The sequence below is a fragment of the Coregonus clupeaformis genome, chromosome 10 (assembly GCF_020615455.1).
Source record: "Coregonus clupeaformis isolate EN_2021a chromosome 10, ASM2061545v1, whole genome shotgun sequence".
In the NCBI taxonomy this organism is placed as follows: domain Eukaryota; kingdom Metazoa; phylum Chordata; class Actinopteri; order Salmoniformes; family Salmonidae; genus Coregonus; species Coregonus clupeaformis.
The window spans coordinates 34811368-34831248 of NC_059201.1; the positions used below are offsets into that span (position 1 = coordinate 34811368).

At 41.1% G+C, this 19881-nt stretch overlaps 1 protein-coding gene across 2 annotated transcripts in view; it reads left to right on the forward strand.

The window, feature by feature from the left end:
* Positions 1-19881, forward strand: part of LOC121574819 (contactin-4-like) — a 231649-nt gene that overhangs the window by 174347 nt on the left and 37421 nt on the right. For both annotated transcript variants that reach the window (XM_041887421.2, XM_041887422.2), the window contains exons 10-11: positions 3650-3779; positions 5411-5561. In XM_041887421.2, coding sequence (XP_041743355.1) covers positions 3650-3779; positions 5411-5561 — 281 coding nt within the window. The remainder of the gene's footprint in view (positions 1-3649; positions 3780-5410; positions 5562-19881) is intronic.

Consider the following 19881-nt stretch of genomic DNA (forward strand, 5'->3'; position numbering starts at 1 on the left):
TTCAATAAATAATGATTTAATAAATAATTTAGAAATAGGCAACAACCAGCTGATTGTCGAGTCAATAATATAGCTATGGAGGATAGCTAAGCTAACGTTACTTCTCCTTTGCTAGCCAGCCAACTAAAGCTAACACACAATTACATCAAGCAGCTGAAATGACAGCAAAATATTGTAATGACCTAGCTAGATCATAAATGAGCAATTCTCCAGACAGAGGTTTGAGTTTACGAATTCCCGGTTTATTAACCAAACTCAACACAGGCTACTGTTTGGCCATAGCCCACGCCAAATAAATCAAGGATACCCGTATAAAACAACTGTGACCACCTCTTGTTAAGACCAGATGAAAGAGAGAGAACAATGGCTAAGCATGGTCTTAAACTAGCGGTGCTAGTTCGCCTTGATCAAAGAAGCTGTCAGTATCGCCACATTCATATACATTGCACGGTGCAGATAGCAAAAAAATAACTGCAACATGTTGCACAGGTCGGATAGGCACACAGCTAGGCTTATATTAACCCCCCCTCTACCAAACCAAATGCAGGCTAGTAGCATGGGGAAATATTGTCTAGATGTATTTTTCCAGGGGAGATTAAGTTATACAGTAAATTGACTGGCTGGTCTGTGGGACAGTGGATGCACATTGATAAATCTAATGGAACTGTTCATGGTCATTACCTGTGGAATGCAGGGATTGTGATGCAACAACTCCCACCTATCAACCAATCAGCATCCAGGATCCAAACAACCCATTTTATAAAAACACATTGACTACCGTGCATCTTATACCTACTGTACTATAGCCACGTGCCTCTCTCAGATTACCCATCATGAGCACAATAATGAGAGCTGAACACTTCCTAGATACTGTACCGCAGGGTTCTTCAATTCCGGTCCTGGAGGGCCGAAACACCTCTGTTTTTCATCCTCTCCTTCTAATCAGGGGCTAATTCAGACCTGGGACACCAGGTGAGTGCAATTAACTACCAGGTAGAAATAAAAAACAGAAGTGTTTCGGCCCTCCAGGACCGGAATTGAAGAACCCTGCTGTACAGTGTAGACTGCAACTGCAAGGTTATTTGTTCAGCTCATAAAAGTACAGTGGTCAGAGTGAAATATCCATTATGGCTTTGTGGAAATATGATTCAATATACCTCAATGGGTGCGAGCCAGGTCCCCTGTGCTACAGTACGTGGCCAGGTTATTTGCTGGAGATTGATGGTGAGCACTCAGGCACAGCTTGGACGAAATAAATAAACAGACTTTATGTAAATTTTCTTCATTATACAAAATGGTCACAAACAAAACAGAGGGTATCGATCATTCCTTCAATGTTATATATGCAGTAGAAATGTGAGACGCAGGCCTGTTTTATTGTTACCAGAGGCGATGCTCCAAACAGCAGCAGCAGGCTCTGTCTCTCTCCTTTCCCCATAAAGCCAGATTAGGGTTGCCTTCAGCTGTGCATAATTAACAATCTGTCTAGTCATTGCATCACATTTTATTAAAAACCTTTACAAGGTCTGCTGGAATGGTTTGTATTGTTTTATCAGTTGGTGATAGAAAGGATTAGATTAGGTAACACATTTACCCCCATCTGTTTGAGGGATTATTTTACTCAAAGTTGTTTTTATTTCCATACACTCTTAGAAAAAAGGTTTACAAAAGGGTTCTTCGGCTGTCCCCATAGGATAACAATTTTTGGTTCCAGGTAGAACCCTTTTGTGTTCCATGTTCAACCCTCTGTAGAAAGGGTTCTACATGGAACCCAAAAGGATTCTACCTGGAACCAAAGGGGTTCAACCTGCAACTAAAAAGGGTTCTGCAAAGGGTTCTCCTATGGGGACAGCCGAAGAACCCTTTAAGGTTCTAGATAGCACCTTTTTTTCTAAAGAGTGTACCATATAATTCTAACACTTCTAGTTCGACTGGTCAGATTTGGGGACCATCTGTATCTGATGCCTCTGAGTGTATCTGTGATAAAAGGTGAGACACATCGATGTGTTCATTCTCATGGACTAGGATTTCCTTAATATGGACATAAATGGGTGGATTAGTAATGCACTTGTATAAATAGATTAATCAAGCAGAAGTATTACATTGTTTGAAATGTCACCACCAACCAGTGCAGCTTCATCAATCTGATAACTAAAGGTCAGTCATGGAGGGAGGGCAGGAAAGGGGAAGATATACCATTTCGTGTGATTCATTACAGTAAATCAATAGGGACCTTTTCTGCTTGTCCTGCTCATTTGGACATATGAGCTGACTGCAATGGCTTATGATATTACCTTAATTTTAGCAAATAACTTCCCAAGTTTGGCCCGGCGCTAAAGTGCATGGGTACACAATAGGCTATGAATAGTTAATAATGTTAATGCATTTCTCATACCTGCAGAAATGGACGATAATCAAAAATGAGAAATTCAATGCATCTCAAAAACCGCCATAACAGTCATTTGTTTGTGACATTAATCGAAACAAGTGGCTTGTTGTTTATACTGTCCTATTTCAAGTGAAGTAACCTGGTTGTGTTGGCAATGACATTGCCAATCATTTCCATTCAGCGTAAGGCATGCAGATGGTCCCCCAAGGTCCCTGCATGGAAAACTGCTGTTGTAAGAGGAACGTCATGCTTAATTAATAGCAGCCCGTAAACTGAGTGATTTCTACTCACCGACTGATATACGCCACCACCATTCTGCCGCTCCTGCCAGCAGGCACATTCGCCCCTGTGCATCCAACTAGCTATGAGCCACTGAGCATTATGGAAATTCACCACGCAACCTGCTCAAACACGGGATTAGCTACTGATGTTTCAATGAGGACAGCTCCTCTTTTCATATGACAGTACCTTAATCCCTTCAGACTGCCTGGAGTCACGGCTGTGCCAAACCTGAGCCGAGCCGACACCCCTATGGAAATGTGCTCTAATGACATTAAGGGTGAGCCTTTGGAAAACAGAGGAGATTAATGGCAGAATGCAGAATAGAAATGTCACAAAGTGCACTGCCAAAAATCCCTTCCTTAAAAACGGTTATAATGCCGTTCTGGAAATAAATATATATATTCGTACTTAAATTCCTTGAAGATAAAGTAGCTAAGTGTCTGGGTTTGAGTGCATTAAGCCCATCTGGGCTAATAAGCCTGTTTATTTTGATGGACTAGTCACAACAGAGCTATATCTTCTTCACCACGGGGGCAGGAATCTACTATTCAATGGTGGCCCAGTACAGTGTGTGATCTGCGGTGTACATAACAGTGTACAGTACTTAATATGTATAGGGGATACCTATCAGGAAACCCATTTTCACAATGCAGTATAGGTCTGATGTTAAGATATTCCTATTCCTCACATCCTTGTGCTGAAGGGGAAACTGGCCCAGTGGTGAAGCCAGTGATATACATAGGGCATGGTTTTATTTTACTCTCATAAACATGCAGATTGATTAGGGTCATTTTCTGGTAGCCTGACTCCTTCCACCCAGCCCTTTCCCTCCTCCATTAGTGATGAAAACCTAGATTCATTGCCACGTCCGTCACTGCCACACTATAATTCACTGGCACATTGGCTGCATGCTTTTATGTAAATGAGCAATCAGAATAAGGTATATCAAAGGGCATGTCTCTGTCTCTCTGTTCATAGGAGCGCATACAAGTTGCCAATGGAGCGTTGTCAATCAGCCAGCTGACGCTGTCCGACATTGGAATGTATCAATGTGTGGCTGGAAACAAACATGGGGAGGTCTACTCCAATGCAGAGCTCAGAGTCATAGGTAAGCAATACAAGGTTGGATGTATGTGGGTGTGCCTGCCTGACTGCCTGCATACATGTATTGTATGTACACTCTTAGAAAAAAGGGATCCAAAGGGGTTCTTCGGCTGTCCCCATAGGAGAACCCTTTGAATAACTATTTTTGGTTCCAGGTTGAACACTTTTTGGTTCCAGGTAGAACCCTTTTGGGTTCCATGTAGAACCATCTGTAGAAAGGGTTCTACAAGGGTTCTAGAAAGGGTTCTACATGGAACCCAAAAGGATTCTACCTGGAACCAAAAAGGGTTCTTCAAAGGGTTTTCCTATGGGGACAGCCGAAGGTAGCACCTTTTTTTCTAAGGGTGTAGTACAGTATGCACATGTTTGTTTGTTGTGTGCATGTTTTAGTGTCATTGCTACGTTTATTTTTCCATTCCCTACCACTGTAGTGTGACCTCCTGCGTCTCTGTGATTTCCCCCTAATTAAAAAGCATTCTTTACAAGATGAATGCACTGGACTGCTGTTGATGTATGGCCATGCCACTGTGCTCCCCAGTCCCACCCATATGCCCTGTCAGTCCTGTCAGGGCTGGCCTCCAGCTCTCACTCACCAACCCATCTCCCATCACGCTTGATCATTGTTTTGTCATTGATTGGAATTAGATCCAACACAGCCAAAGTGCTCAGGTGAAATTGAACGTGGAGGAGGTAAAAACATAATTGACAGTCCCTGGCAGAAATGCACTAATTGAAGTGCTTTATAAAAGCACGGGAGGGATGATCCAGGAGTGAAAAGGAAATTATCATGATAGAACTAATTCGAGCTGAAAAATTAAAGGACATTACATTTTTCCTTTGTTTTTCTTAGCAGAGAAAATGATTCCCTGTTAATTAAGGAGTGCAGTGTAGTACTCTCCTACCTTCCCTGACATTTCTGCTCAACATCAAGCACACAGTACACGCCTCACTTTGAAGTAACCAGCAGCCATGTGAGGATGTGTTCAAAATAGCCACGATTTATACATGCTTAGCTACTGTTATTAAACCATTTAGGGGTTATACAGATAATAATAAATGTCATTATTTTAGTTTTGTGCTTTTTCAGTATGTCTGCCTTTGACTCTCTTGGCCTATTCATATAAGCTGCAGTGAGGAGTTTATTCATCTCCTTTAGCCTTTTCTACCCTGGCTGAGACCTCCTTCAGCTACTGAATGGCCAATGACAATGGGAGAATCTCAATTGCATTTGCTTATCTCATGTCCTCTCTCCTCACCTCCTTCACAAACCCATTGGATGAGAAAGCCAGAGGTCCCTCCCTTCTGACCTTCTGGGTTTTAAGAAGGAGGCAAGGAGAGAGGACACGAGGAGTCAAAGAAATGCAATTGAGATACTCCCAATGACTATCTCTAGGCCTTGCCAATTGGGAGTCTCATTTTCCCTTGCTGTATATGTTGGGGGCTTTTGGACAACGCGACATCACCAGGAACGACTCTGGGCCCACTATACTAAGGCCCTCAGGTTTTCCAAGTTCAGGTCATGTTTTCAGGATAAACTCATGTCTTTATGCTCATGTAATACATGTTGAAAGTTAGATAAAAGAAAGTAAAAGGGCAGCAAAGTGTTGGGTTTTTAACATGCATATCTTGTCTCAGCTGTTGCCCCAGATTTCTCCCAGAACCAGCTGAGGAGCCCCACCATGGTGAAGGAGGGAGGAGACGTGCTGATCGAGTGCCGGCCCAAGATGTCCCCCTGGGGCGTGATCTCCTGGAGGAAGGGCAGCGAGGCTCTACGAGAGAGCCACAGGTAATGTAACTATCTCTCTCTTTATTGTCTGATCCCTCTCTGTGTGGAGGGGTTGATTGCCTAAGCACTAGGGTTGCTGTAGGATTTGTTCAGGTATGGTACCCTGGAGGAACGGTTGTTGTAGTATTGATAAAGAGCTAATGCCAGACACCCCTGGCTATGATTACTGTATGTTTACCTGGTCCGGCTTTGTAACTTTATATTATATCTCTGGTCATATTGATTCTATTCCTCACTGTTACAGAATCCCTCCTTGACTGTTAACATTTATCTCCAGCTTTGGGTTGAAAGTGCATCTGGAGAAAATATGAAGTATCATATCTGTCTGTTTACCTACAGTACCTGCATCCGATGTAGACTCCTGTAGGCCTATATTCAGTAAAGGTTCCCACTCATTCCAGTCATCTCCCAGACATATAACCCCTGGTTTAATCACACTTTAGATATCTGCACAAACAAAACCAGTGTGAGGACTGGAGGTAAAATTGGCTTGGCCAGTGCTTGGAGGCGCCCTACATGCCACTCGCTGTGCAAAATCTGGGTGCTAATCAAGCACTTTTCGCCCTCTGTGGGTGACCATACCAGTCACTGTCTGCTGACATATATCCACGCTTTTCTGGGACAAAGTGTTAAGCCAGCCTCCTGCTAACAGTGACAGGAGAGCGGTGTGTGTGTGGGTGAGGGGTGTGGCTGGGTGGCGTCGGGTCAGTCAGACAGTCCTGATCCAGACAGGGGTCACCCATTAGGTGACACAGTGGCTGCACCACTCTGGTGGCACGACTCTGACAGCAGGACTGTGTGCACAGTGTCTGGTACGTCTCGTCATGGTTTACATATACACAAAGAGGTGTTGTTGCTTGTCAAACAAAGTGCCCTGCATTTGCATAGTGGTTACGCTGCTGGTGCCCTTCAGTTACACTGTATACCTACGTACAGTGGGGAAAAAAAGTATTTAGTCAGCCACCAATTGTGCAAGTTCTCCCACTTAAAAAGATGAAAGAGGCCTGTAATTTTCATCATAGGTACACGTCAACTATGACAGACAAATTGAGAGAAAAAAATCCTGAAAATCACATTGTAGGATTTGTAATGAATTTATTTGCAAATTATGGTGGAAAATAAGTATTTGGTCACCTACAAACAAGCAAGATTTCTGGCTCTCACAGACCTGTAACTTCTTCTTTAAGAGGCTCCTTTGTCCTCCACTCGTTACCTGTATTAATGGCACCTGTTTGAACTTGTTATCAGTATAAAAGACACCTGTCCACAACCTCAAACAGTCACACTCCATACTCCACTATGGCCAAGACTAAAGAGAAGCCAGAAACAAAATTGTAGACCTGCACCAGGCTGGGAAGACTGAATCTGCAATAGGTAAGCAGCTTGGTTTGAAGAAATCAACAAAGAATGCTGAGTTGCATCCAAAGAACACCATACCTACTGTGAAGCATGGGGGTGGAAACATCATGCTTTGGGGCTGTTTTTCTGCAAAGGGACTAGGACGACTGATCCGTGTAAAGGAAAGAATGAATGGGGCCATGTATCGTGAGATTTTGAGTGAAACCTCCTTCCATCAGCAAGGGCATTGAAGATGAAACGTGGCTGGGTCTTTCAGCATGACAATGATCCCAAACACACCGCCCGGGCAACGAAGGAGTGGCTTCGTAAGAAGCATTTCAAGGTCCTGGAGTGGCCTAGCCAGTCTCCAGATCTCAACCCCATAGAAAATCTTTGGAGGGAGTTGAAAGTCCGTGTTGCCCAGCGACAGCCCCAAAACATCACTGCTCTAGAGGAGATCTGCATGGAGGAATGGGCCAAAATACCAGCAACAGTGTGTGAAAACCTTGTGAAGACTTACAGAAAACGTTTGACCTGTGTCATTGCCAACAAAGGGTATATAACAAAGTATTGAGAAACTTTTGTTATTGACCAAATACTTATTTTCCACCATAATTTGCAAATAAATTCATTAAAAATCCTACAATGTGATTTTCTGGAATTTTTTTCCTCATTTTGTCTGTCATAGTTGACGTGTACCTATGATGAAAATTACAGGCCTCTCTCATCTTTTTAAGTGGGAGAACTTGCACAATTGGTGGCTGACTAAATACTTTTTTTCCCCCACTGTACATGATGCTGTCTTCCAAGCAGACGGATCAAGGCTGGATTGCTGAAACACATCAAGTTTTATTAATAAAATATGTATTTTTCTATTCTACTGTTTTGTCATCCCCTCTTGAACTGACAGTTTGAATCCTTTTCCATGGTTTCCAACACAGATATCCACCGAGCTACAGTAACTGATCATTTTGATTTAATGTCCTGCTTGTAGCGTATGGATATGTTTGGAACGGAGAGTTTTGTTGTTGATTGATTTGGTATTTTGCACTGCTGTGACACTGGTATATGTTTCCATGGGATGATTAATTCAATAGCAGTGGCTCTATTACGCTTGAATGGATGGATGTTGCCATGTTCCCCTGTTCTTCCCTGATGGTCCTTGTTTGGTTCCCTTCTTTGTGTAACTATGAGCTTGTTACAAGTAGATAGATAGTTGAGATATACTGTATTTGTTTGCTGTAGCGCGGACGCCTACCTGAACTCACATACTGTATGGTATTTTAATGTTCTGATGGGAACTTGCAGGAAACAAAGGCAAAAGTGGATTATTTAAACTGGACCAGTGCCCTTACTGTCATAAACACAATCTATCAAAATAATGTGCTATTCATAGAGGAAATTATATTACAATGTCTCTAGATCTGTATTCTAGTGGAGTCCTGGACCTTTTATAACTTTAAAAGTAAATTGTCATGCTTTTACTTTGTAAATGGTATTCAGCGCAGACCACCTGGCATGCTTTTGACACAGAGGTAATTAAAAATAAAAATGTGCAGATCACAAGTTTGCTCGCATCTGTCCCAGGTTGTATTGTGCAGGATGAAATCTTGTCAGGATGCTGGACTGCATTGTCAATAGGTGGAACCCTGCCATGTTACTTTTCACGGAACTGTAAATACAGTATGTGTGAGGCATATAATGTGCTGACCCAGCAAACCGGGAACATTCCCAGAACATTAACTAAGATTCCCATTAAGTTCTAGTTAGGGTTTTATCTAAAATTAGGATGATAACTTCCCAAAAACATTCCAATAATGTTTTTGTTTTTTTATTCTCCCACAAATGTTTAAAATGAAATATCCTTGGAATGTTCTCTTCACATTCACTCAAATGTTCCCAGCAAACCAAAATTGGTTCTGTGAAAGTTCCCAGAACATTTGTTAGGTTGCGGCAAATGTGCTCATAACACAACAAATGTCCAGTGGTGCTGATGGTTTGTATAAAACATGTGCCTTATGTTGCAAGAACATTCCCAGAAAACATTTTGTATGTTTAAAGGTTCCCAAAATGTCTGGTGGGAACATTGTGGGGACATCACAAAATATGAACTGTTCAGTTGTGCTGATGATTATACAAGGATTATTTTAGGGTGCAAAAAACATTCACCTAATGTTACAAGAACGTTCCCAGAACACATTTTTTGATATTCTTTAAAAGTTCATAAAACATTTATTTAGGTTGTGGGAACATTGTGGGGATATGACAAGAGAAAGGTTCACAAAACACCACATTTTTACAGTTGTCCTGACATTTAGATAATGCACAAAACATTCCTTTGATGTTGCAATAGTGTTGACAGTACAGCCTTTCTGAGTTCTTTAAAGGTTCCCAGAACATTTAATTAGGTTGTGGGAACAGTGTGGTTACATTACAAGAGATTACAAGCACAAAATATGCTCAGTTGTGATGACATTTATACAATGTTTAAGTTTCGTTGCACAGGACATTCCCTTAATGTTGTTAGAATGTTGACAAAAACACCTAGTCTAAGTTCTTTAAAGGTTCCCAGAACATTTAATTAAGTTAAGAGAGTTGTCTGGGATGTTGCAAGAATCTTCTTGTGATATTCACGTTGTACTTAAGAGGTTGCACCGAACATTCCCACAATGTTGCACAATGTTCCACAATTTCCCTAAAAAAGTATGTTTTTATTACGTTCATAGCATATTTGTTTTATTCCATTGATGTTCACACAATAAACATCCTCTGAATATTTCAAGAACATTTCGAAAATGTTAAAGCCTAGCCAGTCTCCAGACACATTTTAGTCATTTAGCAGACGCTCTTATCCAGAGCGACTTAAAGTTAGTGAATGCATACATGTTTGTTTTTTTTAATGTTTTTTTTTCATACTGGCCCCCCATGGGAAACATCCCACATCCCTGCCGGCCAAACCCTCCCCTACCTTGGACCAATTGTGCGCCACCCATGGGTCTCCCGGTCGCGGCCGGCTGCGACAGAGCCTGGACTCAAACCAGGATCTCTAGTGGCACAGCTACTAGAGAGTGCCTTAGACCACTGCGCCATTCGGGAGACCATGCACACCAGTAGGATTGTCAAACATTTGCCTGCCAACAGTACTTAGCACCTCTGAACAGAGTGTCGGCAGTCAATCTCTTTTGTGTTCACACAGCAAAGACCTTGATGTTGTAAACCACTCAGCCTTGTTAAAATACTCCAAACCAGAAGGTGGCGGGAGCGTTGTTTGGCAATGCATGTGCGTTTTTGGCAACCTGGCTAACGTTAGCTAAATAGTTAGCATCATTCGCTAGCTAGCTAGCTGTTGTGCTAGCTAGGTAATGTAAATGTAAAGACACTGCATTGACTTTCGGAAGCCAGCTACAGGCAGCTGTTTCATGGAAATAAATCCATTGTGATTTAATTATAATGTTACTAGCCACAAAAGAAAACCATTGCTCAAAGAAAACAAAGTATTTGTGTTGTGTGCATTGTGCTGCACTTACCACCCTATTCTTTTCATATGAAGTGTGTGTGACTGCCTTGCTCAGTTAGCAAGCTAACGTTAGCTAGCTAGCTTACTAATAAGCTAGTGCACATTATCAAACCTAACAAAAAAATATGTTCTTCAAGCACAAATCATTAGATAGATGTAAAATATGTAAATAATTGCTCTAGAAAAATAAACTCAGCAAAAAAATAAACGTCCCTTTTTCAGGACCCTGTCTTTCAAAGATATTTCGTAAAAATCCAAATAACTTCACAGATCTTCATCGTAAAGGGTTTAAACACTGTTTCCCATGCTTGTTCAATGAACGATAAACAATTAATGAACATGCACCTGTGGAACGGTCGTTAAGACACTAACAGCTTACAAACGGTAGGCAATTAAGGTCACAGTTATGAAAACGTAGGACTCTAAAGAGGCTTTTCTACTGACTCTGAAAAACACCAAAAGAAAGATGCCCAGGGTCCCTGCTCATCTGCGTGAACGTGCCGTAAGCATGCTGCAAGGAGGCATGAGGACTGCAGATGTGGCCAGGGCAATAAATTGCAATGTCCATACTGTGAGACGCCTAAGACAGCGCTACAGGGAGACAGGACGGACACCTGATCATCCTCGCAGTGGCAGACCACGTGTAACAACACCTGCACAGGATCGGTACATCTGAACATCACATCTGCGGGACAGGTACAGGATGGCAACAACAACTGCCCGAGTTACACCAGGAACGCACAATCCCTCCATCAGTGCTCAGACTGTCCGCAATAGGCTGAGAGAGGCTGGACTGAGGGCTTGTAGGCCTGTTGTAAGCCAGGTCCTCACCAGACATCACCGGCAACAACGTCGCCTATGGGCACAAACCCACCGTCGCTGGACCAGACAGGACTGGCAAAAAGTGCTCTTCACTGACGAGTTGCAGTTTTGTCTCACCAGGGGTGATGGTCGGATTCACATTTATCGTCAAAGGAAAGAGCGTTACTCCGAGGCCTGTACTCTGGTGCAGGATCGATTTGGAGGTGGAGGGTCTGTCATGGTCTGGGGTGGTGTGTCACAGCATCATCGGACTGAGCTTGTTATCATTGCAGGCAATCTCAATGCTGTTCGTTACAGGGAAGACATCCTCCTCCCTCATGTGGTACCCTTCCTGCAGGCTCATCCTGACATGTACCTCCAGCATGACAATGCCACCAGCCATACTTCTCGTTCTGTGCGTGATGTCCTGCAAGACAGGAATGTCAGTGTTCTGCAATGGCCAGCGAAGAGCCCGGATCTCAATCCCATTGAGCATGTCTGGGACCTGTTGGATCGGATGGTGAGGGCTGGGACCATTTCCCCCAGAAATGTCCGGGAACTTGCAGGTGCCTTGGTGGAAGAGTGGGGTAACATCTCACAGCAAGAACTGGCAAATCTGGTGCAGTCCATGAGGAGGAGATGCACTGCAGTACTTAATGCAGCTGCGTGCCACACCAGATACTGACTGTTACTTTTGATTTTGACCCCCCCCTTTGTTCAGGGACACATTATTCAATTTCTGTTAGTCACATGTCTGTGGAACTTGTTCAGTTTATGTCTCAGTTGTTGAATCTTGTTATGTTCATACAAGTATTTACACATGTAAAGTTTGCTGAAAATAAACGATGTTGACAGTGAGAGGACGTTTCTTTTTTTGCTGAGTTTATGTATTATGCAGCTTTATTGTTTTAATTAGAACAATTGTGATGAAAAGGGTGGATTAGACCGGAAACAGTGCCTACTTCCTTCCTTTTTCTTGTCACTCCTGTCGGCTCCTCCACGTGGAGGTTCGTGCTCTCTGATTGACTCAAAGTCAAGTTGCCGAGCATTGCGATTTTACAAGTAGGTACACCTTTTGTTCTAGCAAATGAAGGAACGGCCTCCTTCTGTGATAAGTACTGTACCTTCCGGCAGTCAGATTCTCAGGGGTTTCATGCTTTATATTTAAGTTTGACCTAATATGATCACAATATTCTAGTTATTAAAGCATATGGGAATACATGCCTATTATACTCCTCTCCAGATTTAATGTGAACTCTCATTTGAGGATTGTGTTGTAGACCCACTACAACATGATATAGACAAACATTGAGTAGCATTTAATCATACAAACATCTATATTTGTCACACTTTATATGTTGACAATCTGCACAACATAAATCTTGAACATACGATCCTCAGACCTGCAGCCAGCTCAGTAAGCCTCTGTGCCACCAGGGGATAGCTGTGGTAGTACGTATTTGTTTCCAATCTATATAGATAGGGTAATTTATAGTTAACTAGGACTAGGGTTGCAGAATTATTTTCCCGAAATCCCGGTTGGAAGATTCCCGGAATCAGGAGGGTATAAGAAGGAAATACGAAATCCTCCAAACAGGATTTCTGGTAGGTAGCCTAGCGGGTCGAGAGTTGGACCAGTAGCTGTAGCGGTCCCCAGTAGCTCAGTTGGTAGAGCATGGCACTTGCAACGCCAGGGTTGTGGGTTCGTTTCCCACGGGGGGCCGGTATGAAAATGTATGCACTCACTAACTGTAAGTCACTCTGTAAAATGTAACAGAAATGTCACCAGTTTGAATCCACGAGTGTATAATGTGTGAAATAGGACAAATATAGGCAACCACCAAATTATTATTATACTTGTAACACTGCATTTTATGATTTTTTCTTCTTCATCACATGTTGAAAGACTTATGAAATGTGATTTTAGTTGGATAGATATTTATAAAGCTTAATTTAAATAATTTGTAATCATGTGTATTCATATGCTTCTTAAATACAGGCTCAGAACCTTCAAACTGAATACGAAACAATTTGACTTTTCCTCAACTTCAATCAAAACACATACAAATGCATGCAATACGCATTCTGAAAAATTATGATACATAACATTTTAATAACTCAGAAACTGTGTTCTGTGTCGTGATTGACCATATTACCCTATCTATATAGACTGAAGGAAAAACTGCAATACAACAGCTATCCCCTTGTGGTGCAGAGTGTTAATGATCTGGCTGCTGGTCTGAAGATTGCAGGTTCAACCCAACCTTGTCAGATTGTTAACTTTTATTTGTATTCATTTTTAACCTTTATTACATGAAGTCATGCTGAGACCACAGTCTCTTTCTCAGATGAACATGAACACACCATTAAACAACAATTACAGTATACATACAGTGCCTCGCAAAAGTATTCATCCTCCTTGGCGTTTTTCCTATTTTGTTGCATTATAACCTGTAATTTATTTGGATTTCATGTAATGGACATAAACAAAATAGTCCAAATTGGTTTAAGTGAAATTAAAAAAATAACTTGTTTCAAAAAAATCAATAATGGAAAACTGGTGCGTGCATACGTATTCACCCACTTTGCTATGAAGCCCCTAAATAAGGTCTGGTGCAACCAATTACCTTCAGAAGTCACATAATTAGTTAAATAAAGTCCACCTGTGTGCAGTCTAAGTGTCACATGATCTCAGTATATATACACCTGTTCTGAAAGGCCCCAGAGTCTGCAACACCACTAAGCAAGGGGCACCACCAAGCAAGCGGCACCATGAAGACCAAGGAGCTCTCCAAACATGTCAGGGACAAAGTTGTGGAGAAGGGGTTAAAAAAAGATCAGAAACTTTGAACATCCCACAGAGCACCATTAAATCCATTATTTAAAAATGGAAAGAATATGGCACCACAACAAACCTGCCAAGAGAGGGCTGTCCACCAAAACTCATGGACCAGGCAAGGAGGGCATTAATCAGAGAGGCAACAAAGAGACCAAAGATAACCCTGAAGGAGCTTCAGAGCCCAACAGCGGAGATTGGAGTATCTGTCCATAGGACCACTTTAAGCCGTACACTCCATAGAGCTGGGCTTTATGGAAGAGTGTCCAGAAAAAAACCATTGCTTAAATAAAAAAATATGTTTGGTGTTCACCAAAAGGCATGTGGGAGACTCCCCAAACATATGGAAGAAGGCACTCTGGGCAGATGAGACTAAAATTGAGTTTTTTGGCCATCAAAGAAAACACTATGTCTGGCGCAAACCCAACACCTCTCATCACCCCGAGAACTACATCCCCACAGTGAAGCATGGTGGTGGCAGCATCATGCTGTGGGGATGTCTTTCATTGGCAGAGACTGGGAAACTGGTCAGAATTGAAGGAATGATGGATGCCGCTAAATACAGGGAAATTATTGAGGGAAACCTGTTTCAGTCTTCCAGAGATTTGAGACTGGGATGGAGGTTCACCTTCCAGCAGGACAATGACCCTAAGCATACTGCTAAAGCAACACTTGAGTTGTTTAAGGGGAAACATTTAAATGTCTTGGAATGGCCTAGTCAAAGCCCAGACCTCAATCCAATTGAGAATCTGTGGTATGATTTAAGGATTGCTATACACCAGCAGAACCCATCCAAATTGAAGGAGCTGGAGCAGTTTTGCCTTGAAGAATGGGCAAAAATCCCAGTGGCGCTATGTGCCAAGCTTATAGTGACATAACCAAAGAGACTTGCATCTGTAATTGCTGCAAAAGGTGGCTCTACAAAGTCTTGACAAGTTTTCTGTTTTTTTGTCTTATTTCTTGTTTGTTTCACAATAAAAAATATTTTACGTCTTCAAAGTGGTAGGCATGTTGTGTAAATCAAATGATACAAACCCCCAAAACATCAATTTTAATTCCAGGTTGTAAAGTAACAAAATAGGAAAAATGGCAAGGGGGGTGAATACTTTCACAAGCCACTGTATCTACAGTACCATTCAAAAGTTTGGACACACCTACTCATTCCAGGGTTTTTCTTTATTTTTACTATTTTCTACATTGTAGAATAATAGTGAAGATATCAAAACTATGAAATAACACATATGGAATCATGTAGTTACCAAAAAGTGTTACCAAAATATATGTTATATTTGAGATTCTTCAAATAGCCACCCTTTGCCTTGATGGCAGCTTTGCACACTCTTGGTATTATTTCAACCAGCTTCATAAGGTAGTCACCTGGAATGCATTTCAATTAACAGGTGTGCCTTGTTAAATGTTAATTTGTGGAATTTCTTTCCTTCTTAATGCGTTTTAGCCAATGAGTTGTGTTGTGAAGATAGCCATATTTGGTAAAAGACCAAGTCCATATTATGGCAGGAACAGCTCAAATAATCAAAGAGAAAGAACAGTCCATCATTACGTTAAGTCATGAAGGTCAGTCAATACGGAACATTTCAAGAACTTTGAAAGTTTCTTCAAGTGCAGTCGCAAAAACCATCAAGTGCTATGATGAAACTAGCTCTCATGAGGACCACCACAGGAATGGAAGACCCAGAGTTACCTCTGCTGCAGAGGATAAGTTCATTAGAGTTACCAGCCTCAGAAATTGCAGCCCAAATAAATGCTTCACAGAGTTCAAGTAACAGACACATATCAACATCAACTGTTCAGAGGGGATTGTGTGAATCAGGCCTTCATGGTCGAATTGCTGCAAAGAAACCACTACTAAAGGACACCTATAAGAAGAAGAAACCTCCTTGGGCCAAGAAACACGAGCAATGGACATTAGACCGGTGTAAATGTGTTGTTTGGTCTGGAGTCCAAATTTGAGATATTTGGTTCCAACCGCCATGTCTTTGTGAAGTGAACGGATGATCTCCACATGTGTATTTCCCACCGTAAAGCATGGAGGAGGAGGTGTTATGGTGTGGGGGTGCTTTGCTGGTGACACTGTCTGTGATTTATTTAGAATTCAAGGCACACTTAACCAGCATGGCTACCACAGCATTCTACAATGATACTCCATCCCATCTGGTTTGGGCTTAGTGGAACTATCAACAGGACAATGACTCAGCACACATCCAGGCTGTGTAAGGGCTATTTTACCAAGAAGGAGAGTGATGGAGTGCTGCATCAGATGACCTAGCCTTCAAAATCCCCTGACCTCAACCCAATTGAGATGGTTTGGGATGAGTCGGACCGCAGATTGAAGGAAAAGCAGCCAACAAGTGCTCAGCATATGTGGGAACTCCTTCAAGACTGTTGTAAAAGCATTCCAGGTGAAGCTGGTTGAGAGAATGCCAAGAGTGTGCAAAGCTGTCATCAAGGCAAAGGGTGGCTATTTGAAGAATCTCAAATCTCAAATATATTTTGATTTGTTTAACACGTTTTTGTTTACTACATTATTCCATATGTGTTATTTCATAGTTTTGATGTCTTCACTATTATTCCACAATGTAGAAAATAGTAAAAAGAAAGAAAAATCATTGAATGAGTAGGTATGTCCAAACTTTTGACTGGTACTGTACGTTGGCATAAATCATCAGACACATTTTTACGTGAGTTGGAAAATAACACACACTTGGTTTTACCTGGATTAATTACCAATTTCAGTTCAACAAAGGCTTTCTGCAGGGCAATAAAGGCAGATTGAAGCTCTGACAGACCCTGGTCAGCTGTGGGGGCAATAGCATACATGTCCTTTTTTTTTTATATATATAGATTAACCGATATTGTTCATGTAAATAGTGAAAAGAACCGGACCAAGAAACGATCCCTGTGTGACACCCTTTGTTATGTCTAGAAAATCTGATTTAACACCATCAGTAAATACACACTGTGTTCTGTACTTTAAATAATTGTAAAATTAGCTACACGCAGCCTGGTACATGCCAATTGATGAAAAAAAAACATAACTAAATGAGTGATCCACAGTGTCGAAGGCTTTAGATAGGTCAAAATAAGGGCCACACAGTGTTTCTTCTTATCCAAACAATTAAGACCATCATTTAAAACCAAAGAAGTAGCAGTGATGGTGCTATGACCTGGTCTGAAACTTGACTGGTGTACATTTAGAATACATTCCGTAGTAAAAAATGATCTAAGTTGCGTATGTATCCAGGGTTCTAGAATTTTGGAGAGTTTGGATATCAGGTGATAATTATTTCAGTCAAATGGGTCACTAACTTTGTGAAGGGAGAATATATGGGCCGCCTTCCAGACCCTGAGGACGGTACCAGAAATAACTGTAAGGTAAAAAATCTGTGTTTAAAGATTCTGCAATCAGAGGAGCAGAAAGCTGCAGCAAGAAAGGATCAAGCAAATCAGCCCCAGTGGATTTTTTTTACATTGATCTTGCGCAATACGTCTAGCACATCACAAGTAGAAAGTTGTTGAGATAAAACAAAGATTCACTAGAAGTTGACGGAACTTCCATCGAGCCAACTAGAGGCTGGGAAAGGAGCAGGCAGTCGACTGGCTGACCAGGGTCAATTAAACCACAATTTATTTCAAATAAAAAGCCTGCCGAGATAAAATACTGATTAAAAGCATCACATCTAATTTTTCTCAGTGATGATGCCAGTCTGATACAATTTCCTTAGGCAAGGAGAGGAATTTCCATGCTTCAGTGTATTAACTGTTTTCCAACATTTTGACGTATCACCAGCAGAGTCTGCGATAGAACTTAGAAAGTAGCTAGATTTAGCTTTCTTGACTGAGGAAGTGCATATATTTATCAATTGCCTGACAAGCTGCCAATCAGCTACAGAGTTCGTTTTTCTAGCCATGGCCCAGGCCTGATTTCTTTATAGAGGCGAAAGAAACGCACACCTATTTAAGCGAGGTGCTGGCTAACGGAGTAAAACACTTGAAAAAGAAAAGGAGAGCCGCACACTCTAGGAGCTCAGATGCAATAATTTAATAACCTAATAACTAACGTTTCGACAGACAAGCTGTCTTCATCAGGGTATAATTTCTTATCATTACAAGATCTGACATTTCTATAGAGAACCAAGGATTTGTAATATTTTTTACTTTAAGGCATTTAAAGGGAGCGTGTTTGTCTGCCATAGAGGTAAAAATAGATACAAATATATATTTATGTGGTTGTGTTTGTATGATTAAATGCTGTTCAAATGTCCTATGAATTAAATTAAATGTTGTTAGTCTATATCACCTTTTAGTGGGCCTACAATACAATCCTCAAATGCAAATTACCATTAAATATGGAGAGAAATATAACAGGGTTTACATTTTAGTCATTTAGCAGACGCTCTTATCCAGAGCGACTTACAGGAGCAATTAGGGTTAAGTGCCTTGCTCAAGGGCACATCGACAGATTTTTCACCTAGTTGGCTCGGGGATTAGAACCAGCAACCTTTCGTTACTGGCACAATGCTCTTAACCACTAAGCTACCTGCTGCCCTATTCCAATCTGATTTCCTATGCTTTAAGGAACTAGAAATGTGCATGCTGAGAATGTTGTGGTAATATTAGGTAAAACTTTTTCTAAATGTTCTTGAAATGTTCTGAGGACCTCCAAGTCAAGGTAAAATGTATATTGTGTGAACATCAACGGAATATTATGTTAGAATGAAAACGGACTTATTTGGAAATTGTGCTACATTGTGGGAATGTTATGTACAACCTCTTAAGTACAATTTGTGAATATCACAAGAATATTCTTGCAACATCCCAGACAACTCCCAACAATGTTCGCACAACCTAAATACACTTTTTAGGAACTTTTAAAGAACATTTAAAAAAACGTTTTCTGGGAACGTTCTTGTGACATAAGGTGTATGTTTTTTGCACCCTAAAATAAATTGTATAATCATCTGCACAACTGGACAGTTTATCTTTTGTGATGTCAACACAATATTCCCATCAGACTGTTCCCAAAAACCAATGAAGCATTCTGGGAACCTTTAAAGACCAGACAAAATATGTTTTGGGAACGTTATTGCAACATCAGGCGAATGTTTTATACAAACATTGTATAATCATCAGCACAACTGGACAATTTTTGTGTTATGAGAACATTTGCCGCAACTTAACGAATGTTCTGGGAACTTTCACAGAACCAATTTTGGTTTGCCGGGGAGTCTCTCTCTCACTACTTTGCTCTCTCTCTCTCTCTCTCTCTCTCTCTCTCTCTCTCTCTCTCTCTCTCTCTCTCTCTGAATTCAATTAAAATCAAAGAGTTTTATTGGCATGGGAAACATATGTTTACATTGCCAAACCAAGTGAAATAGATGATAAACAAAAGTGAAATAAACAATACAAAAATTAACAGTAAACATTACACACATAAAAGTTCCAAAAGAATAAAGACATTTCAAATGTCTCTCTCTCTCTCTCCCTCTTAAATATTCATAACATATTGTAAAGTGAAACTAGTTCACCATGCAATCGAGTGGACCACCACTGCCTTGATTTGTCTGTCCCAGATCAACTATACCATTTGCACAATTACTCCACTTGAGAATAATTAATAATCACATTGTTTTATCTAAATAAGGTTTGAGCGGAATTCGCCGCTATACTTGCTCAAGAGCATGCATAATCAAAAACGCGGGGGGGTTGTAAACCCCTTTTGTTCAAGATTAATTGGCTTAATTGTGTTAGTGCTCCACTGTGGCTTTATTTTATTTTTTGTTTAACCTTTATAGGGAGGGGAGCCAGTG